At 44.8% G+C, this 23,898-nt stretch overlaps 1 protein-coding gene across 3 annotated transcripts in view; it reads left to right on the top strand.

The window, feature by feature from the left end:
* ATG9A (autophagy related 9A) overlaps positions 1-23,898 on the top strand; it is a 70,896-nt gene that overhangs the window by 17,808 nt on the left and 29,190 nt on the right. For all 3 annotated transcript variants that reach the window (XM_077447874.1, XM_077447873.1, XM_077447875.1), the window contains 6 exons: positions 7,492-7,651; positions 7,737-7,780; positions 11,136-11,200; positions 13,414-13,569; positions 19,412-19,553; positions 22,760-23,508. In XM_077447874.1, coding sequence (XP_077304000.1) covers positions 7,549-7,651; positions 7,737-7,780; positions 11,136-11,200; positions 13,414-13,569; positions 19,412-19,553; positions 22,760-23,508 — 1,259 coding nt within the window. In that variant the 5' untranslated portion in view covers positions 7,492-7,548. The remainder of the gene's footprint in view (positions 1-7,491; positions 7,652-7,736; positions 7,781-11,135; positions 11,201-13,413; positions 13,570-19,411; positions 19,554-22,759; positions 23,509-23,898) is intronic.

The raw sequence follows: 23,898 nt of genomic DNA, 5'->3' as shown, positions 1-23,898 counted from the left end.
GTGGACCCATTGGACTTTTATGTGGACTCTTAAAGGGGTCTGTAACTCTACATTGCGCCATCATTTATTTGTTTCTACTGATGTAACTCCTGCACATGTGCGAGAGTTCATTCATCCCGACGCCAAGACAAAGTGCCAAGAATGTACAGTAGAATTGTGTAGTGTATGTGTTGTGGTGCACTGCAGTGCATTGGGTTGTACTGTACAATGCGCTGGGGTGCTTTTCACAATGAATGGCACTACAGCCTACTGCACAAAGAACAGATGCAATGCCATACAATGAATGGCTGTTATGGATAATACTGTAGAGAAGCAGTGGCCTCTCTGCAGATGTCTACTACAGTACAGCCTCTATTGCGAAAGGGGAAGACTGCAGAAAGTATTAAAAGAGAAATATGGGAATTTGTTTGTAATCGTACTTACCTGGGTGGATGCAGCATTGTCCTCTGCCGGCTCTAACACTGACAACCACAGAGAGCGGGGTGACTGTCGGTCAATGACTCGCTGCCCCCCCCCCCCCCACTTGCTGGAGTGCTGGGCTGTGGAGGGGGCGGGAGTGGCTGACTTAGGTTCTCAGTAGCTCGCTGAGAGACTGAGCCAGGTGTTGGTCCAGGCATGTGTGCGAATCCCAACCATACGGTCGCAATCTTTCCCGAGCTTGGACTGGCTCTGCGGCATCAGCCAACAGTGGGCTTCAGCCAGTTGTCTGCTGAAAACGGATCACAAGACAGGTGCAGAAAGAACTGCAGTTGTGTGATCCACAGGAGAAGTGTACCCAAAGCTCGTTCCTTCTCCTTTAAAGTTTTACTAAACCCAGGACCCTGCATTAACTATATCTGGTCTCCCATAGTACACAGAACATGGAAATGCAATTGTTTTAGTAAAATACCTTTTCTCATCAGCAGTGTACAGCAGTCTTATGACTTCTATCAGTGCCTGGCCGAGCACTGGTTAAAGCTTGTAGGAGGAGTTTTTTTCATTCTTCTCTGACTGTCCTATGAGGCTGCATGACCCCTGACTGTGTTAATTTTGTCAACTAAAACCACGAAAACATTTTAGGAGACTAAATGAATACTATTTTAGTCTACGAAAATATGACTAAAATACGACTAAAACTAAAATGGCATTTTAGTCAAAAGACTAAAACTAAATTTAAATTTGACTTCAAAATTAACACTGGTCTATAGTGCATGTTCATACCTCCAATACCTTAACTGCTTTAGGACGGCCCCACGCCGATATATACGTCGGCAAAATGGCACGGCTGGGCACAAGCACGTACAGGTACGTTGCCCTTTAAGTGCCCAGCTCCGTGACCGTGGCCACGGGACCCACGTATCCGATCGCCGCCGCTGGCCCACGATCGGGTCACAGAGCTGAAGAACGAGGAGAGGTCTGTGTAAACAAACCTCTCCTCATGCTTCCTAGTGTGGCTGTCACTGATCGTCTGTTCCCTGTTATAGGGAAAGACGATCAGTGATGTCAGACACCAAGCCACACCCCCCAACAGTAAAAAAAAAAACACACACACTTAACCCCTACACTGCCCTCTAGTGGTTAACCTCCTTCACTGCCAGTGACATTTTTACAGTAATCAGTGCATTTTTAATTGCACTGATCGCTGTATTAATGCCAGTGGTCCCAAAAATTTGTCAAAATTGTCCGATGTGCCCTCCATAATGTAGCAGTCACAATAAAAATCGCTGCCATTACTAGTAAAAAAAAAAAATTATTAATAAAAATGCCATAAAACTATCCCCTATTTTTGTAGACGCTATAACTTTTGCGCAAACCAACCAATAAGCGCTTATTGCAATATTTTTTGTAGAAAAAAAAAATGTAGAAGAATACGCATCGGCCTCAACTGAGGAAAAACAATGTTTTTTTTATATATATTGTTTGGGGATATTTATTATAGCAAAAAGTAAAAAATAATGCATTTTTTTCCTAAATTTCGCTCTATTTTTGTTTATAGCGTTGGAGCCACGTCGCACGTTTGCACAATTGTGAGTTAAAGCGACGCAGTGCCGAATCGCAAAAAGGGGCCTGGTCCTTTAGCTGCTAAATGGTCCGGGCCTTAAGTGGTTAAATGAGATTTTTCACTTTAGCAGTATATAATGAGTTTGGAAATTGTAGAGAATTGTTAACTAATGCATTACAATTTAATTACACCCATTAGATTTCAGATGGCTAAAATTAGTTTTAGTCGACTATAAAATGTATTTGAGATTTTAGTCGACTAAAACGTAGGACATTTTAGTCGACTAAAATGTACTGGAGATTTAGTAGACTAAATACGACTAAAACTAAAACAATTGCAGAAGACTAAAATAGGACTAAAATGGCATTTTAGTTTTAGTTCCAAGACTAAGACTAAAACTAAATCGAAATTTCCTAAATAAAAAAAAAAAAAAAACCTGTAGCAATACACACCAAACTAAGCATGTGCAGAGTGCCCTCAAGGCTCTGTTCTGTCAGCAGATGGATTGGGGACAGTGAAAGAAGGGGAGGATCAGAGAAAACAGCCTTTTTACACAATGCAGAGGATTAACCCCTTAGGTTCCACAGTGAGTATAATCCAGTGCAGTTACTCAAAAAGAAGATATCCATTCTGTCAGTGTGTGTGTGTGTGTGTATGTGTGTGTGTATATATATATATATATATATATATATATATATATATATATATATATATACACACACACATACACTCATTTCGATTTTACTTATTTTTAAAAAATATGTAAAATAATATATATCGGCCTAAACTGAGGAAGACATTTTTTATTTTATTTTTTGGGGAGATAATTATAGCAAAAAGTAAAAAATATTGCTTTTTTCTTTTTCAAAATTGTTGATCCATTTTAGCACAAAAAATAAAAACCGCAGAGGTGATCAAATACCACCAAATGAAAGCTCTATGGGGGAGAAAAAAAGGACAAAAATGTTGTTTGGGTACAGCGTCACACGACCGCGCAATTGTCAGTTACAGCAACGCTGTACTCTGCAAGTGTGCGCGCATGCCCGCTAACCCCCACCAATTACTGTTGTTTTGTACTTTGTATTTTGCTGAATCTTTAATAAAAATGACAATACTAAAATATTTATTAAGCTACAGCTTTCTTTAACCACTTCAGCTCTGGAAGGTTTACTCCCCTTCCTGACCAGGCCATTTTTTGCGATATGGTACTGCGTTACTTTAAAACCCCTTTCACACTGTGCGTCAGCAGTTAAGCGGCGCAATTTTAGCGCCAATTTACTGTCGTTTTATCGGCGGTTTTAAGCGTTTTGGCGGTGGTATAGCAGCTCTGCCCCATTGATTTCAATGGGGAGTGGCGGCGAGTTCACCGCTCCAAAGAAGCTGCTGGCAGGACTTTTCCTGACGCCCCACCAGTGGAGTGCATGGAGCAGCTGTTTTAGGGAGCTTTACAGGAGTTATTTTCAACACTATAGCTCCTGCAAAATGCCCCCAGTGTGAAAGGGGTCTAAAAATAGCACCTGTCTAGCGCCTGAAAAAAGCGTCTCCTTTCACTCCAGTGTGAAATGGATCGGTGCGCTGGCAGGGCGGTAAAAAAAAAGTCCTGCTAGCAGCATCTTTGGTGTGGTGTATTCGCTCCTAAACCGCTCCTACCCATTGAAATCAATAGGGCAACGCGGCTATACCGCCAGCAAAGCGCCGCTTTAACCATTTTCGGCCGCTAGCGGGAGTTAAAACCGCCCTGCTAGCAGCCGAATAGCATCAACCATGTGAGTTGCTAAATGTTGTACCTTTATTAACCACTTCAATACCGGGCTATAGTCATATGATGTCCGCAGATGGGATCTCCCGTCGTGGGCGGGCGTCATATGACATCCTCAGTATCTCGCCGCTTCTGCGGGCCCCCGGAGGCCCTCAGAGTGGCGATCGTGGATGAGGTGTGTCCCTCGGACACAGCCCATCCCTGATCCGGGTAAAGAGCCAATAACAAATGGCTCTTTACCATGTGACCGACTGTGTCCAATCACAGACGGTCACATGCATTGCCCACATGCACGGCGCTCGTGCACACCCCTAGGGCGCGCACAGAGCTGCAATCGGGGATGCGGCTTGTCACCCTGACACAGCCCAACCCCTATCACAGTAAAGAGCCAATGAAATTGGCTCTTTACCATGTGACTGGCTGTGTCCAATCATAGCCGGTCACAGAATGTAAACAAACGGTGGTAACGAGATGTTACCGGGTTCTCCTCCTCGCACACCGAACGTGTGTGAGAAGGAGATTGCGGTAACGATATGTTACCGCTTACAGTACACACCAAAACATACTGATTGCCCCCCCCCCATAAAGAGTACCTGTCACCACCCATCAAAGTACCTGAGAACCTGTCACAGTCCATCTGAGTACCCGAAGTCCCTGTCACAGCCCACCTGAGTACCCAAGTACCTGAGTACCTGTCACAGCCCATCTGAGTACCTGAGTACCTGTCACAGCCCATTTGAGTACCCAAGTACCTAAGTACCTGTCACAGCCCATCTGATTACCTGAGTACCCATCGCAGTATATCTGAGTGTCTGTCACAGTTCATCTGAGTACCTGTCGCAGTCCATCTGAGTACCCAGGTACCTGTCGCAGTCCATCTGAGTACCTGTCGCAGTCCATCTGAGTACCCAGGTACCTGTCACAGTCCATCCGAGTACCCAGGTACCTGTCACAGTCCATCCGAGTCCCGAGTACCAGTCACAGTCCATCTGAGTACCCAGGTACCAGTCACAGTTCATCTGAGTACCCGAGTACCTGTCACACTCCATCTGAGTACACGAGTACCTGAGTACCTGTCACAGCCCATCAGAGTGCCCGAATACCTATCTGTAGCCCATCAGATTACCCGAGTACCTGTCACCAGGCCATCGGCGTGCCCGAGTACCTGTCACCAGCCCAACAGAGTACCCGAGTACCTACCTGCAGCCCATGCCTCATAGAATATATGTTGGGGTGTTTGCTTTCCAAAATGGGGTCATTTTGTGGGTAATTCCACTGTCCTGGTACTCCTAGAACTTCAAAAGTGTGATCGGTAGGAATGAAATGAGATGTGTAATTTATGCTCCTAGAACCCCTGATGGTGCTCCCTGCATGTTGGACCTCTCTGTGTGGCCAGGCTGTGTAAAAGTCACATACATGTGGTATCGCCATACTCTGGAGGAGTAGCACAATGTATTTTGAGGTGTCATTTTTGCTATATACATGTTTTGAGTTAGAAATATCTTATAAACTGACCACTTTGTGTAAGAAAAAAAAACAAGTTTTAATTTTCTTTCTACATTTTCCTAAGACTTTTGGAAAAAAATTAACCATTCAAAAGACTCATTATGCCTCATATAATAGACATTTGGGTGTCTGCTTTCCAAAATTGGGTAATTTTGTGGGTAGTAACACTGTCCTGGGGCTCCAGGGCCTTCACAAATGTAATAGGTGGTTCGGAAATTAGAGGTGTAATTTTATGCTCCTAGAACCCCTAGTGGTGCTCCCTGCATGTTGGACCTCTCTGTGTGGCCAGGCTGTGGAAAAGTCCCACACATGTGGTATCGCCATATACTCGGGAGGAGTAGCAGAATGTATTTTGGGGTGTAATTGGAAGTATGCATATGCTGTGTGTGAGAAATAACTTGTTATGACAATTTTGTGGGAAAAAAAAAAAATCTTAATTTTCCCAAGAATTGTGGGGAAAAATTACAACTTCAAAAAACTCATCATGCCTCTTGCTAAATACCTTGGACTGTCTATTTTTCAAAAAGGGGTCATTTGGGGGGTATTTGTACTTTCCTGACATTTCAGGGCCTCAAGAAATGATATAGGCCGTCAGTGCATCAAGTGTGATCAATTTTCAATGATTTGCACCATTGCTTGCTTGACTTATTTGCAAAATATTATCATAGAAACTAAAAAAAGGTGTGTGTATATGTATATGTATATATAATATATAATTTTTTTTTCAAAATTTTCGCTCTTTTTTCACTTATATCGCAAATAAATAAAAAACCCAGTGGTGATTAAAAATCACCAAAAGAAAGCTCTATTTGTATGAAAAAAATGATAAAAATGTTGTTTGGGTACAGTGTTGCATGACTGAGTAACTGGCATTCAAAGTGTGAGAGCGCTGAAAGCTAAAAATTGGTCTGGGAAGGAAGGGTGTATAAATGTCCTGTATTGAAGTGGTTAAATGTAGCCATATTGCTACACTTGGAGGCGCCTCTCTTCTCTTTTTTATACTCGGTTGTGACATGACGCTACTTGTATATCAAGACATCGCTTGTATATCAAGTCAAAATGTATTTAAAGCGGAGGTCCACCCTAAAGTGGAGCTTCCGCTCATTGGAACCCTCCCCCCCTCCGGCGCCACAATTGGCACCTTTCAGGGGGGAGGGGGGTGCAGGTACCTGTACAGTACAGGTATCTGCACCCACTTCCGGCATAGATTCTGCAGAAGGTACGCCCCTTTCCGCAGAATCTACACCCCTTTCCGAAGGTCCCCCGCTGCCTGCTGGGAAACACACGGATCCCAGAGACAGCGGGGACCATCCTTATTGCGCAGCGCAACTCGCGCATGCGCAGTAGGGAACCGGGAAATGAAGCCACAAGGCTCCACTTCCTGATTCCCATACCCAAGATGGCGGCGGCAGCACCCGAGAGACGATCGAGAGATCGGCTTCGGATGCCGACATCGTGGGCGCGCTGGGCGGGTAAGTGTCATTATTTTAAAAGTCAGCAGCTGCAGTATTTGTAGCTTCTGGCTTTTAAAAAAAAAAAAAAAAAAAACGCCGGAACTCCTGCTTTTAAAAATGTTGCAAAACACTCTCAAACTAAGGTTTTACTGTAATGTATTCTGTGGATCAGAGGCTCCAAACTTTCTAAACAAGAGGCCAGTTCAGACTTTAGGGGGGCCAGACTGTGGCCATTGGGAGCAGAAAAGGTCCCGACGTCAGTGGAGAAAAAAATAATGCCTCATCTTTGGTGTCAGTGGGAGAAATTGCGCCCTATTATTGGTGTCATTGAGAGGAATTATGCCCCATCGTTGGTGTCATTGGGAGTAATTGTGTCCTTCATTGGGGGAGGGGGAATTGTGTCCCTTTGTTGGTTTCAGTGGATGAAATGGTGCCCCAAGGGTCGGATAAAATAAAGCAAAGGGCCACAGATTGGAGACTACTGCTGTAGATGTTGTGTGTTTGGCAGATGTCTGAATCATTTTATTTTAATTGTGCAAAATTAGACATCATACGGGAGTTGGATATTGAAACTGCTTCGAGATTTTCATAGATGGAGCTGGGAATCTCAGGCCAGCAGAATCAGTAGCTGAAGATTAGGTGTTCCCTGAACACCATGTTTCCAGCAAAGAGAGGACTTTAGGTGGCACAGGTTGGCATGGTCTACTCAAGCAATGATAGTACTATTCCATGCTAAAGTTTCAGGTTGGCCAAGTTCACGAACTAATGTGACCTTCTTCTTCTCCTCCCAGATTTCTAGTACTGCCACATTTCTGAATGCTGAGCCCCGAGTGTAAAGAGGAAAAGTCATGGCGGTGTTTGACACGCCATACCAGAGGCTGGAGGCCTCGTACACAGACTCGCCGATGGGGGAGGATGACCTGCTGGTGCATGTTCCCGAGGGCAGTAAATGTGAGTGTTCCTTCTCTGTCATTCATTATGGATGAATGCAATATTTATCTTACTATGTTAAAGTTATTTGATTTCTCCTTTCCAGCACCATGGAACCATATTGAGAACCTGGATCTCTTCTTCTCTCGAGTATCCTTTAAAGTGTCATTAAAGTGTTAAAAAAAAAAAAACAAATATGAAATTTTTTAATTTATTAACATGACAAACCTGTCTATACTTGCCTGCTTTGTACAATGCTTTTGCACAGAGCAGCCCCAATCCTCTTCTCCTGTGACACTCCAGGCCCCTCCTCTTTGGTAGGTTCCCCCCAAGAAAATGCGCTTTCCATGGGGGCACCTGTGCATGCTCGCTCCCAAGCTGCCCCATCTGCATCTATTGACACAGAGCCAGTGGATCAGCCCCACCCCCTGCTCCAGTGTCACAGCATTTGATTGACTCCTTCTCCTATCAATCTGCCCAATGAGAGCCAGCTGCTCTTGTGTACATCGCTGGATTGGATCAGGCTCAAGTAGGAAAGAAGGGGGGGGGGGGGAGCTACAGCAAAGAAGGTTTTTCACCTTACTTCATGGAACCTTTAAGGCTTTAGGACCGCTTTAAAACCACATCATAATCTATCAATAAATGGTGTATTACACGCTGTTCATACTCACCCAGTCACTATGGGCTTCATTTTCTTTACTCTGCAAAAAAACCTGGTTGATCCTCCTGTCCATGTCCCCAGTGCAGTTGGGGATTTTGCAGAGCAGTGTTGGCAGCTCTACTCATGATCATGTTTTCAGTGTATTTCCTTCCCTAAGCATTTCTTCCTTATCACATCTTTGCAGCCCATTTGACTATAGAGGCACACATGTGGGTGTACACACTGTGGTAAATGACAACCCACCCCCTCCCTCCTTCTGCATGCCCACTAACCAGATAAACACAATGGGAGCACGATATAACATATAAATTGATGAAGGCTTCACCTCCCTGTTATTCTAAGACTCAGGCTAGAGGGGCGTGACACAGCCTGTGACTGGCATAAATTCGCCCACATCATGCTATTGCCAAAAATAATTAAGATTAATTTCAAATATGTATTCGTATGATGATTTAAATCACTTTATTGATGAGATATATATATATATATATATGTGTGTGTGTGTGTGTGTGTGTGTGTGTGTGTAATGTATGTGATCAGCACAGGGCCAATCAGCACTGTCCAGACAGAGGGTCAGGGGTCCCGCAACCTCATGGGACAGTCAGAGGAGAATGAAAACTCCTCCTACAAGCTTTAACCAGACATAGACTGCTATATACTGCTGATAAGAAAAGGTGTTTGGTAAATACGGTATATCAACATACAGAAAGAGAAAGGATAATATAACTTCGGCCCCTTTCACATTACCACGACTTCAAAGTCGCGCAATTTTGACGCATTTCTTGTCGCAATTTCAGGGAATGCCTGTGTAACTCGCATCAAAGTCGGACCAAAGTAGTGCAGGGACTACGTTTGAAGTTGGCACGACTTGAAATTGTAATAATATGAATGGTTGTCATTGGAAATCATGGGGAACGGCTTGTCATGCGACTTTGCAGTCCCAAGTACAGTAGCTGGACAAGTCGTACAAGTGTGAAAGGGGCCTTAAGCAGTGTGTGTTTAGTATTACTTTAACCACTTGCCGCCCGCCCTATTACAAATTGACGGCGGCAAAGTGGTTTCATTATCCTAACCTCACGTCATATGACGTGATTAGGATAATAAGCCGCTGCGCGCCCCCGGGGGCGCGCATCGCGGCGATCGTTGTTGCGGGGTGTCAGTCTGACACCCGGCAACTACGATCTCGGTAAAGAGTCTCCGACGGAGACTCTTTACCATGTGATCAGCCGTGTCCAATCACGGCTGATCACAGTGTAAATGGGAAGAGCCGGTGATCGGCTTTCCCTCACTCGCGTCTGTCAGACGCGAGTAGAGGAGAGCCGATCGGCTGCTCCTCTGACAGGGGGGGGTCTGTGCTGATCGATTATCAGCACAGCCCCCCCGAGGATGCCCACACTGGACCACCAGGGATACCACTAGACCACCAGGGAAAAGGTAATAAAAATCCATAATCCTCCCTAGACCACCAGGGTGCCAGTCAGCACAATGGGTGCCAATCAGTGCCCATAATGGATGCCAATCAGTGGCCACAATGGGCATCACTGATTGGCATGCATTATTGTTTGGCACTGATTGGCATCCATTACTATAACACCGATGCCGCCTATGAGTGCCCACCTGTGCCGCCTATGAGTGCCCACCTGTGCCGCCTGAGTGCCCACCTGTGCCGCCTATGAGTGCCCACCTGTGCCGCCTATGAGTGCCCACCTGTGCCACCTATGAGTGCCCACCTGTGCCGCCTATCCATGCCCACCTGTGCCGCCTATCTATGCCCACCTGTGCCGCCTATCTATGCCCACCTGTGCCGCCTATCTATGCCCACCTGTGCCGCCTATCCATGCCCACCTGTGCCGCCTATCCATGCCCATCCGTGCCGCCCATCTGTGCCAGCTATCAGTGCCAATTTGTGCCACCTATCAGTGTCCGTCCGTGTCGCCCATCCGTGTCGCCCATCCGTGTCGCTCATCCGTGTCGCTCATCAGTGCCGCCTATCAGTGCCACTTCATTGGTGCCACATTGGTGCCCATCAGTGCCACCTTATCAGTGCCCATCAGTGTAGCCCCATCAGTGCCCATCAGTGAAGGAGAAAACGTACTTATTTACAAAGTTTTGAAACTGAAACAAAAAAAAACATTTTTTTTTTCAAAATTTTCGGTATTTTTTTATTTGTAGCGCAAAAAATAAAAACCGTAGAGGTGATCAAATACCACCAAAAGAAAGCTCTATTTGTGGGAAAAAAATGATAAAAATTTCATTTGGGTACAGTGTAGCATGACCGCGCAATTGTCATTCAAAGTGCGACAGCGCTGAAAGCTCAAAATTGGTCTGGGCAGGAAGGTGTTTAAGTGCCCTGTATTGAAGTGGTTAATGAGTTTTTAGGAATAAATAGGCAAAATTTGGCGTGGACTTTTCTCCTGATATGTTATCCGTGCATCCAAGTATACAGTAATTCTGCAGTTGAGCAAAGAACTACATGGACCCAATTTTTGGGATATTTAATATACTGTATACTTATTATTATGCTTTAATAGGTGTTTAGTGGAACTATGTCAGGTGGGGCAGAGGTAAATGTGCTGTATAGTCCATTTTACACACTCTGCAACAAATACACACAAATAACTGGACTGCAGCTCCCAAATATCCAGTGTTGGAAATAATGCATGAGTGTAAAACATTTTGGCTGTGCACACCTGTTGCTTTCCTTGTTTCAGGGAATCCATCACTGCCTGACATTTGGTGTTCTTATGTACTAAGCCCTACAGAGACGCTGGGAGATCATTACTCACTGCAAGCCCCCTATACTGTATATTACACATGATATGATACTTAACCCAGGCCTCCCAGGTGTACAACCTGCACCAGAAGAATGGATTCACCTGCATGTTGATTGGAGAGATCTTTGAGTTACTGTAAGTTTGTCTCACTTTAAATCTTTTTATTTGTGTTCTGTTATACTTCCCATGCCTTTCCTGTTTTATGTTGTGTATTAAAAAACAAGGACCACGGAAAGCATAGGCGTTCCCAACACAAATTGGTCAGGTGTTTTATTCATTCTAGCTGCCCACCCTTAAAGTGGTTGTAAACCTTCCTTCTTCTTTATTTTTATAAAAAAAAAAAAAAAAGTGTAATACTTAGCTGCTTGTGCAATAGCTTTGTACAGAGCAGCCCCAATCCTCCTCTTCTGGGGTTCCCCACCAGCACTCCAGGCCCCTCCTTTTCATCGGGTGCCCCCAGGGAAAGCCGCTTTCTCTGGGGGCAGCAGTGCGGGCTCGCTCGCAAGTCCTGCTGCTGTGTCCATTGACACAGACAGCGAGACTCGGCCCAGCAACCTGATCCCCCGTCACAGGTTCTGATTGACAGCACCTGCAGCTTTCCGGATTTCTTTGTTTGCTGGTATCTTGCTTACAGAGACGGCACCCTAGCACAGGGAAGGTGACATTTCTGCACTGCTACCTGGAGTGGTATAATACTTTTAATTGAACCACCACACCAACCCCCGCGCCCCCCCACGTTGAGGGCATGTGTCCTGGTATGCTCCACGTCTTTCCCTTTCCTGACCTGCCAGGCTGCATGCCTGGATAAGGGGCTGGTATAAATTTTGGGGGAAACCCCACACCCTTCTCTTTCTCTTTTTTTTTTCTTCATACCAGCCCCTGGTATATGGGCCCTTTTTTTTTTTTTTTTTTTTTTTTATGACATTTTTGGCTTCAGGTTTCACCTCAAGATCCATATTGGACCCAAAGGGCCTGGTATGGAATTGGAGGGGGAGGGGGGGGACTCTACTAGTTAAGATGATGATTGGACTTCAGTGATGTTCAATAGGCTGAAGTAGTTGTGCATGAACCTTTTTCAAAGTCGGACCAACTTGTGTCGGACCAGTTAAGACGGGTCTCATAGGGAACCATTGATTTTATTTTTATTTTTATTTTTTTACACATCATGCAACATGTGATCCCAAAGTCGGAGCATTTGTCATACCAGTGTGAACCCAGCCTTAGCTCTGGTTCACATTGATGCTACTTTGAGATCGTGCTATTTCACTTGAAGGAACACGATTTCATAGTAGCAAGGTCAGCGTGATTTCAGGTGCTGCTTGATAGACATCTGTGTGGCTTCATGCACAGATGTCTATTGATGTCGCACCTGAAATCGGCAAAAGTAGTGCAGGAACTACTTTTGCAAATCAGTGCCGAGCGGCAAAATCGTTGTCGCACCAATTGGAACAGTGCCATTGCCTCCAATAGGCTGTGATCTCTCAAATCGCTCCAATGTGAACCTAGGCTTAAAGTGGTTGTAAACCCTTACAAACCACTTTGACCTACAGGTAAGCCTAGATTAAGGCTTACCTGTAGGGACAAGAAATATCTCCTAAACCTACACGGTTTAGGAGATATTTGCCGAAAGACAGGCACTGCTGTCTACGGCGCATGCGCTGTAGACATCGGCGCCCAGGCGCACTGAGCGCGCCGCAGTTAACGGCGACAGCACCGGAGCAGCAAGACCCACCAAGAAGATGGAGGCTCCATACACAAGGGGGCAGCGGAAACTTCGCTGGCTCCTGTGTCAGGTAAGTGACACATAATGGACTACTATGCGATGCATAGTAGTCCATTATGCTTTACCTTTGCAGGGAATCAAAGAGGAAGTAAACCCATCAGGGTTTACTTCCTCTTTAAGCTGGAGAGTGCAAAATCTGCTGCAGCTGTGCATGGTAGCCAATCAGCTTTTAAATTCAGCTTGCTCTATTAAGCTTTGACAAAAAAACCAAAAAAAAAAACTGGAAGCCAATTGGTTCCTATGTAGAGCTGCACCAGATTTTCATTCTCCAGGTTTAGTAGATCAACCCCGTCACCTCTGCTGTCTTGGCCAGTTCGTGCAGTAGACCTAATAGAAATAATGTATGTTTTTAGTTCTTTTTGCTTCTTTTTTTGTCTTGACATTGACATCATTTTGCCCTGTATTGTGGCCATTAGGATCTCTGCTCTTCCCCTGTGCGAGAGAAATGTCACTTTTTGTTTTCTTATTGCTTTTGGGAATTTTAGTGGTAGCATGCTTTTCATTGATGAGCTGGGCCTATGCTTGTGTTCCTAATCTATTTACATTCTCTTCTTGACCTATGCAGGCAGTTCATCTTTGTGGTTAGTTTCACAACCTTCCTGGTGAGCTGTGTTGATTATGATATTCTCTTCGCAAACAAGATGGTAAACCACAGCCAGAGCGAAAACAACAAAGTGACATTGCCTGACGCCGTCCTACCACCTGGAGTCTGCAGAGACCGGTATCTTTTGCTATGCAAATATAAAGAATATATGTACCATTGGTATATAGGGTAATATTGGGCCTCCCCCCTGCCCTTCTCAAAATAAATCTCAAATAAAGATGAAACTAGTTCCTGGCTAGGGATGAGCTCAGGCGTGTTTGCATGCTCCATGTGCAGAGCCCACCAGGAAGTCGGCGCGGCACAGCACAGGCAGTGAGACATTGCACGATCTCTGCAGCCGCGCATCGGGGCAATGTCTCACTGCCTGTGATTAGTGCAGTGCTGCGCCAACTTCATGGTGGGCTCTGCATGTGGCGCATGCAAACACGCCGGATCCTGGGGCATGGAGTATTGCAACCCTGACCTTCTCTCCTCTAAAGTAGATGCTGATAAGCCAGGCTGATCTATTGAGAATGCCGACAATCCCAGACACATGCTCTCTAAACTTCGAGCTGACCATCCATCATAGTTTATGGGAACGCTTTATTGCAACGCTATGGCCTGATTGCTGGTTTTATATAAAAAGTACATTTTTATAGAGAAGATTAGTTCAGAAAAACCTGCCTAGCTTACAAGTCCTCTTGCATCTAATATGTTTATCTGTTCTAGGAATTCACAGATTGTTTCAGTGCAGCATTGGATATTGTTTAAGCACTTCCGGACCGCCGCACACCGATATAGGCACTTACTTTGAAGCGGAATATCGTTGTTATGGCAGCAGCTAGCTGCCATAACCCCATTATCCCCTTCTTTGGCCAGTGGTCTGCTTTCCGATAAGAGTGGTCTCTGTGGCGGATTCGCCGCCAGATCACTTTTATCAGTGGCAGGAGAGGGTGCTGCCGCGCTCCAGTGCCCTCTGCCGCTTATCGAAGCCGTCGGCAGCGGCTGAGGCAATTGGATCTTCGCCCTTGCTGGGCATGAAAACGAGTGAGAGGAAGATGGCCCCCACCCGTCTCCATAACAATGCATGGTGGAAGTGACGTCAAAATGTCACTTCCACCCATAGCTCTTAAAGGGCCATTTTTTTTTTTTATTGCATTTTAGTGTAAATGTGAGGTCTTTTTGACCCCAGATCCCATATTTAAGAGGTCCTGTCATGCTTTTTTTCTATTAGAAGGGATGTTATATAGGTGAAAACAATAAAACAAAATGAGAGGGGTAAAATGTATAAAAAAAGCAAGCCAGAGAACAGATAATAGTAAAATAAATCATGCACAAATCCCCCTTCATCAGAGCTATAATACAATAGAGACAAGTTTTACTGTATATTACAGTTATTTTGTAATACAGATGTCTGAATACCTTTTTAAAAAATACTTTAACCACTTTCAGACCGGACCATTTTGCTGGTCAATGACCAGAGGTCTTTTTACACTTTGGCACTGCGCTGCTTTAACTGGTAATTGCGCGGTCATGCAATGTTGTACCCAAACGAAATTTGCGTCCTTTTCTTCCCACAAATAGAGCTTTCTTTTAAAGGTATTTGACTGACTCTGCGATTTTTATTTTTTGCGATATAAACGTAAAAAGACCGCAAATTTTGAAAAAATATGATATTTTCTACTTTTTGTTATTAGAAAAATCCAATAAACTCAATTTTAGTCATACATTTAGGCCAAAATGTATTCAGCCACATGTCTTTGGTAAAAAAAAAAGTCAATAACTGTATATTTATTGGTTTGCGCAAAAGTTGTCACATCTACAAACTAAGGTACGTTTTCTGGAATTTACGCAGCTTTTAGTTTACGACTGCCTATCTCATTTCTTGAGGTGCTAAAATGGCAGGGCAGTACAAAACCCCCCCAAATGACCCCATTTTGGAAAGTAGACCCCCTAAGGAAATTGATAAGTGGCATGTTGAGCCCATTGAATATTTTATTTTTTTGCCTCAAGCGATTGAATAATGACAAAAAAAAATATTTTTTTTTTTTTTTACACAAAGTTGTCACTAAATGATATATTGCTCACACATGCTATGGGCATATGTGAAATGACACCCCAAAATTCTGCTGCTTCTCCTGAGTACGGGGATACCACATATGTGGGACTTTTTGGGAGCCTAGCCGCGTATGGGGCCCCGAAAGCCAAGAACCGCCTTCAGGCTTTCTAAGGGCGTAAATTTTTGATTTCACTTCTCACTACTATTTTCTGGAATTTACACAGCTTTTAATTTATGACTGCCTATCTCATTTCTTGAGGTGCTAAAATGGCAGGGCAGTACAACCCCCCCCCCCCAAATGACCCCATTTTGGAAAGTAGACACCCCAAGGAAATTGCTGATGGGTATGTTGAGCCCATTGAATATTTATTTTTTTTGTCCTAAGGGATTGAATAATGACAAAAAAAAAAAATAATTTTTACAAAAAGTTGTCACTAAATGATATATTGCTCACACATGCCATGGTTATATGTGGAATTGCACCCCAAAATATATTCCGCTACTTCTCCCGAGTATGGGGATACCACTTGTGTGGGGCTTTTTGGGAGTCTAGTTGCGCATGGCACCCCGAAAACCAATCACCACCTTCAGGATTTCTAAGGGTGCAAATTTTTGATTTAACTCCTCACTACCTATGACAGTTTCGAAGGCCATAAAATGCCAAAATAGCACAAACCCCCCCAAAATGACCCCATTTTGGAAAGAAGACACCCCAAGCTATTTACTCAGAGGCATGTTGAGTCCATGGAATATTTTATATTTTGCCACAAGTTGCGGGAATATTACAAACTTTTTTTTTTTGCACAAAGTTGTCACTAAATGATATATTGCTCACACATGCTATGGGCATATGTGAAATGACACCCCAAAATACATTCTGCTGCTTCTCCTGAGTACGGGGATACCACATGTGTGGGACTTTTTGGGAGCCTAGCCGCGTACGGGACCCCGAAATCCAAGCACCGCCTTCAGGATTTCTAAGGGCATACATTTTTTATTTTACTCCTCACTACCTATCACTACCTATCACAGTTTTGAAGGCCATAAAATGCCAAGATGGCACAAAATCCCCACAAATGACCCCATTTTAGAAAGTAGACACCCCAAGCTATTTGCTGAGAGGCATGTTGAGTCCATGGAATATTTTATATTTTGCCACAAGTTGCGGGAAAATTACAAACTTTTTTTTTTTTTTTTCACAAAGTTGTCACTAAATGATATATTGCTCACGCATGCCATGGGCATATGTGAAATGACACCCCAAAATAAATTCTGCTCCTTCTCCTGAGTATGGGGATACCACATATGTGGGACTTTTTGGGAGCCTAGCCGCGTACGGGGCCCCGAAAACCAAGCACCGCCTTCAGGCTTTCTAAGGGCGTTACAGTTTTGAAGGCCATAAAATGCCAAGATGGCACAAACCCCCCCCAAATGACCCCATTTTGGAAAGTAGACACCCCTAAATTTAGGGGTACACTAGTGAGACTAGGTAATAAATGGCGGGTGCCCTGAAACTATAAAAAAAGAACTAACCAACCAGCGTCACCTGTAACAGTTATATGGTGATCACTGGTGAAAGGGTTAACTAGGGGGCAATCAGGGGGCTTTATGCGGTAGTATATGGGGGTCCCTGGCGCTATAAAAAGCTGCGGCGAACCTAAATACCTACCTGCCTAACTAGCGTCACCTGTGTACAGCGATCAGAAAAACGATCGCTTATTAGGCTGGGTTCACACTGGAGCGATGCAGGAACGCCACAAATCCGCGGCGGGTTCCCACATCGCATGCCTCCCGGCGGCAGTTCACACTGCCCTATGCGAACTGCTGGGAGTGTCAGTGAAATGTTAATGACACCCCCAGATCAGTTCGCATATCGCAGTGCGATCTGCAAACTCGGATCGCATGGTGTGAACACCCATGCGATCCAATTCTGCTGCGGACCAAAAAAAGGGTCCCGTGCGAGTTTGCGGCGGGTGCAACGCGAATTCAGCCATACTATCTGTATGGCTGAACTCGAATCGCACAGAGATCGGATGTGATTTGCACTGCAGTGCGGTGCGAATCACATCCGTTCTCATAAACCGCTGCAATGTGAACCCAGCCTTAGTGACACTGGCGACGGGGGGTGATCACGGGGTTAAACCTTTATTGGGGGGGTTAGGGGGGTACCTTAGAACTAAAGGGGGCTAACCCTAACTGCCCTAACAGTTATTACAGTCACAAATGACACCCGCCGGGTGATCAGGGGGTTAAACCTTTATTATTAGGTAATAAATGGCGGGTGCCCTGAAACTATAAAAAAAATAACTAACCAACCAGCGTCACCTGTAACCATTATATGGTGATCACTGGTGAAAGGGTTAACTAGGGGGCAATCAGGGGGCTTTATGCGGTAAACCTTTATTGGGGGGGTTAGGGGGGCACATTAGAACTAAAGGGGGCTAACCCTAACTGCCCTAACAGTTATTACTGTCGGGCCCCCCACCCGCGGGAAGGCAGGGACTTACATATACGCCCATATGCCTGCCCGTGCCATTCTGCCGACGTATATCGTCGTGCGGCGGTCGGCAAGTGGTTAAAGACAAATACATCATTTTGATTGACAAAGTTAATAAAAGTGCAATAGGGATGCAATTGTAAGTTCTTTCTGAGAATTTATGTTTGGTAATAGTGATTGATATTTAGTTATATAGAGTATTGGAGGCCTTTAAAAAAAATTGCTTACTTAAATATATAAAACATCTTGCAAGTAAGTCTGGTGAATGTGTAACTTATTACATAAAAAAATGTGTGTGTGTGTGTGATAAATTATATTATATATTACACACACACATATATTTTTTTTTTTATGTAATAAGTTACACATTCACCAGACTATTACTTGCAAGATGTTTTATATATTTAAGTAAGCAATTTTTATATATATATATATATATATATATATATATATATATATATATATATATATATATATATATATATATATACTTACTTTAAATGGTTAGCACTTCTGGCTAGGAGTTGGTGGTTCGAATCACAGCCACAGCACTACCTGCCTGGAATTTGCATGTTCTCTCTGTGTCTGTGTGTGTTCCTCCAGGTGCTCTGGTTTTCTCCCACACACCAAAAACATGGAGGTAGGTTAATTTGCTCCTATCTAACTTGGCCCTAGTATATGTACACTATATTGCCAAAAGTATTGTGACGCCTGCCTTTACACGCACATGAACTTTAATGGCATCCCAGTCTTCATCCATAGGGTTCAATATTGATTTGGCCCACCTTTTGCAGCTATAACAGCTTCAACTCTTCTAGGAAGGCTGTCCACAAGGTTTAGGAGTGTGTCTATGGGAATGTTTGACCGTTCTTCCAGAAGCGCATTTGTGAGGTCAGGCAGAGATTGTCATCCCAAAGGTTTTCTATCAGGTTGAGGTCAGGACTCTGTGCAAGCCAGTCAAGTTCCTCCACCCCAAACTTGCTCATCCATGTCTTTATGTAACCTGCCTTGTGCACTGGTCCAAATCATTTGGTGGAGGGGGGATTATGGTGTGGGGGTTGTTTTTCAGGGGTTGGGCTTGACCCTTTTAGTTCCAGTGAAGGGAACTCTTAAGGCATCAGCATACCAAGAGATTTTGGACAATTTCATGCTCCCAACTATCTCTCGTTCTCTCTCTCGTTCTCCATCTCTCTCTCTCTCATAAATAACTTCCATAAAATATATAAATAATTGACAGATATCACAATAAATTCAAGAATATTGAATGAATAGGTCACTTTCTAAACATATGTTTCACTCTCAAATGCCTTATCTGAATGCAAAGATTATGAAAAGATGTCACATATATAAAAATAAATTGTCAACATATTTGTCTTTTCACTCCTAGTGATTAACTGTTTGCTTTGTCTTCATTATCTTCACAGAATACAAGAGAATTGGTTCCTCACTTGTCTCCTGGTGATTGCTGGTGTCTTCTGGATTCACAGACTTGTTAAATTTATATACAATATCTGCTGCTATTGGGAGATCTATAACTTCTACATGCAGGCTCTGCGCATCCCTATGGTGCGTTTCAGCCAATATTATTTTTACATATATTGCAATATACATTTCCTTTTCCAAGCTCTGAAACGTTTTTTTCTTGAAATGTTTATCTTTTTTTATTGAAAATCATTAAACCCACTAAAATAAAATGGGAGCAGCAATATCCTGCTTTTACATTGCTTCACAACTTCAAATATACCCAAACCCTTGACTGCAAGGACCAAGTGAGATCATATAATTGTGGAAGGGTTCTGGAGTCTCTCCGGCAATCCATGACAAAAAAACATCACACTCGCAGCTTGAGACTTGAGTTTCAAGCTGTGGGTTTGGTAGTAAGGTCTACACAATGGTTATGCTTTACTTTTCTACTAACATTTCATATCTAAGAGTCTGCAGACAAATTACTTCTTTCAGGCTGATATTTTATATCAACAGCTTTTAAAGAGAACCTGAACTGTCCAAATAGTGTCCAAAAAGGCTCAGGGCAAAGAACAAGTCACAAGTACTGTCTGTAGCCTCCCTGCAGCTATTCTCTTCCCCATTACTGACTTACAATGCCACGCTTAGAGAAAGGCTTTGCTTCCTCATATCAGAGCTGCCCTCTGATGACTGGTGAGGGAATAATCAGGAAGTAGAAGAGGTGCAAGAAGCATAAGTCCACATAAAGGATGAAGCATAAGCAGGGAGATCCTTGCACTGCAGGCCATTGGGTACAACCTCCTCTCCAGCAAGAAAACAATGAGCAGCACAGTAATGATATTACCAAATCTCACTCCATGTTGCCTCAGATTAGCAGCCAGAGGCAACAGTGGCCTAGATGATCTCATGCTGTAGATATACCAGGGGTGTACCTACAATGGTCACAACTGCAACCAGGCCCCATGCTCCTGGGGGCCCTTGCGGCCCCAGTACCCCAGATAGGAGAGGCAACATATATAAGAACCAATTCTCTCTATCTTTCTCCTGCAGCCTTTCAGCAACTGCAGGAGGAAAATAGAGGGGCTCGGTTCCTATACATGCCACCCCTCCTATCCTATCCTGCTGTGATCGGGTTCTGGTGTACTCCCCCGGCCCCCCCCCCCCCTCATCCCCTGCACTGCCGGGTTCCCCCCACCTCTCTCCCACCAGCTGCTGCAGGAATCTGTCAGGATTGAGAGTGGCCAGTGTGTAATTTACCGCCCCTTACTTGTCTTAATGAATAGAGTCAGTGATCTGTACCAATCACAACTCTGTTCATTCGTAACGGAGGCATAGTAAACTGTGTTTTGTATGCTTCATTCATATGCTAGTCTTGTCCATTCATCCTGTGCAGCTGAGGTTGCAGAGAAGGAGCTTGAGGGCTGTGGCCTTAATCTACTTTCTCTGTATCAAGGGCGAAGCACCAGACATCTGTTTAGACTCTTGATATCTCAACAACGTCAGGCCCCTAAAAATTAAGAAAAAAAAAATGAATAATGGTAAAAATAAGAAAAAAAATACTGACACCAGTGGTGGAATTACCAGGGTCGCAAAGGTCGCACTTGCGACCGGGCTTTGGTGTAATGTCACTGTGGGGGTGGGGGCCTGGCCGGGAGTCATGGGAGCCCTTTATGGTTTCTTGCTCTGGGGCCCTGAAGGTTCTATCTATGCATCTGAGATATACAGCTATGAGGCTGTAGGCACAGAAAGTGCACTGCTGTTATTCGGGAAGTAGTTAGGACTAGGGATGCACCGAAATTTCGGCCGCTGAAACATATCGGCCGAAAATGCCCTTTTCGGCAATTTGCCGAAAGAGAAAAACGGCCGATAATGGAGATGGTGCCGCCCATCATGGGGGTGTCCTAAAGTGCACCTCCGCCGCCTGTTTGATCACAGCGCCGGGAAAATCACAGTTTCCATTTCAATAGCTGTGTGTTCCCAGCCACGCGCCGTCACATACAGCCTCCCCCCCTTGTCCGGGTACTTTGATAGACAGATCACCCGCAGGATGTTCCCGGCGCTGTGATCACACAGACGACGGAGGTGCCTCTCCTCTCTTCCCTTCACAGGCTAGCTGCAATGGGGGACACACTGGCTGCAATGGGGGACACACTGGCTGCAATGGGGGACACTCTGGCTGCAATGGGGGACACTCTGGCTGCAATTGGGGACACTGGCTGGCTGCATCTGATGGGCACTGGTGAGGCTACATTGATCTCTTGTATCATGTGTGCAGTTTCTGACCACCTCCTGTACCATGTCCCCAGTCTCTGACCATCTCCTGTACCATGTCCCCAATCTCTGACCATCTCCTGTACCATGTCTGCAGTCTCTGACCATCTCCTGTACCATGTCCCCTGTCTCTGACCATCTCCTGTACCATGTCCCCTGTCTCTGACCATCTCCTGTACCATGTCCCCTGTCTCTGACCATCTCCTGTACCATGTCCCCTGTCTCTGACCATCTCCTGTACCATGTCCCCTGTCTCTGACCATCTCCTGTACCATGTCCCCTGTCTCTGACCATCTCCTGTACCATGTCCCCAGTCTCTGACCATCTCCTGTACCATGTCCCCAGTCTCTGACCATCTCCTGTACCATGTCCCCTGTCTCTGACCATCTCTTGTACCATGTCCCCTGTCTCTGACCATCTCTTGTACCATGTCCCCTGTCTCTGACCATCTCTTGTACCATGTCCCCTGTCTCTGACCATCTCCAGTACCATGTCCCCAGTCTCTGACCATCTCCTGTACCATGTCCCCAGTCTCTGACCATCTCCTGTACCATGTCCTCTGTCTCTGACCATCTCCTGTACCATGTCCTCTGTCTCTGACCATCTCCTGTACCATGTCCCCAGTCTGACCATCTCCTGTACCATGTCCCCAGTCTCTGACCATCTCCTGTATAAAAAAAATGTTTAAAAAATATGTTTCGGTATCGGTGCTGTTTCGGTATCGGTTACGGTTTTCGGCCTAGTGTATTTTTCATTTTCGGTATCTGTTTTGGCACCAAAAAACCCATTCATTCGGTGCACCCCTAGTTAGAACAATAGAGTAGATGGGGTACCGCTTATGCACAATTACCACTTTTAGATGTTTCATATAAGATGTCTTATCTTCACTTTTGGAGGTCAGGTAAATGGGAAATCAAACATGTAAAAAAGTGAAAACCACTGCAGTAATAATGCTAAAAATGTGCTGAATGAACAATCGCTGTGCATCTACCATTACATTTATTCTCCATCTCACCATGAAATCCTGCTCTCCACAGGCCGACCTTCCCTATTACACTTGGGAGGAAGTCCAGAGCAGGATTGTTCAGATCCAGAAGGAGCATCAGATCTGCATTCATAAAAAGGAACTTTCAGAGTTGGACGTCTCCCATCGAATCCTGCGCTTCAAGAACTACATGGTGGCCATGGTTAATAAGAACCTGCTACCACTGCAGCATAGAGTCCCCCTGCTGGGCGAATCAATCTTTTATACCCGGGGCCTCAAGTACAACTTCCAGCTAATCTTCTTCTGGGGCCCCGGCTGCATGTTCCAGAATGAGTGGAGCCTAAAACCAGAGTACAAGCGTGCAGGATCACGCCTGGAGCTGGCAGAGAAACTGTCCCAACGTATTCTTTGGATAGGGCTTGCCAACCTGTTGCTTTGCCCTCTTGTATTGGTCTGGCAGATCCTCTATGCCTTCTTCAGCTATACAGAGGTGCTTCGCCGGGAACCTGGCAGTCTCGGGGCCCGATGCTGGTCTCTGTATGGCCGCTGCTACCTGCGCCACTTTAATGAGTTGGACCACCAGCTGCAGGCAAGGCTGAGCCGAGCGTACAAGCCCGCCAGCAAGTACATGAACTGCTTCCTGTCACCACTTCTGGCTGTGGCTGCCAAACACCTGGGATTCCTGGCGGGCTCTGTTCTGGCGGTGCTGATTGCACTCACAGTATATGATGAAGACGTGCTGGCTGTGGAACATGTACTGAGCATGGTGACGCTACTTGGAGTCGTTGTGACTATCTGCAGGTTAGTAAACCTCTATACACCTGTATACACAAGGAATTCTCGAGAATGGCGCAGGTAGGGATACAGCTGAGCTGCAACATAACCGTGCATGTGAATGTGCTCTAGGGTTTAAAATTATACTAAAAAAGTCTATAGGTCTAAAAATATCCATGGCAGCTCCTCAGTGAGACTGATGGGATCTCTGCAATATATAAAGAAGACCGAGGGCGCCAAAAAATTGCAGTATATAGGAAAAGACATTACATACTAGTTCATTATGAAATACCTTAGAATGATGCCCTGCAGTGCCGCCCGCACTCCTCTCCCATGGCCGACAGCTTTCCCGGAGTTCCCTTTGGGTTTCGCAGGCTTACCTGTAGGTACAATTAAAGATATGTATGTGTTTGTTTT

Source organism: Lithobates pipiens, unplaced genomic scaffold, assembly GCF_037356315.1.
Source record: "Lithobates pipiens isolate NorthernLeopardFrog02 unplaced genomic scaffold, aLitPip1_a1.2 Scaffold_22, whole genome shotgun sequence".
Taxonomy (NCBI): Eukaryota; Metazoa; Chordata; class Amphibia; order Anura; family Ranidae; genus Lithobates; species Lithobates pipiens.
Note: the sequence above shows the minus strand (reverse complement) of the source record. Positions and strands in the feature narration are given on the sequence as shown.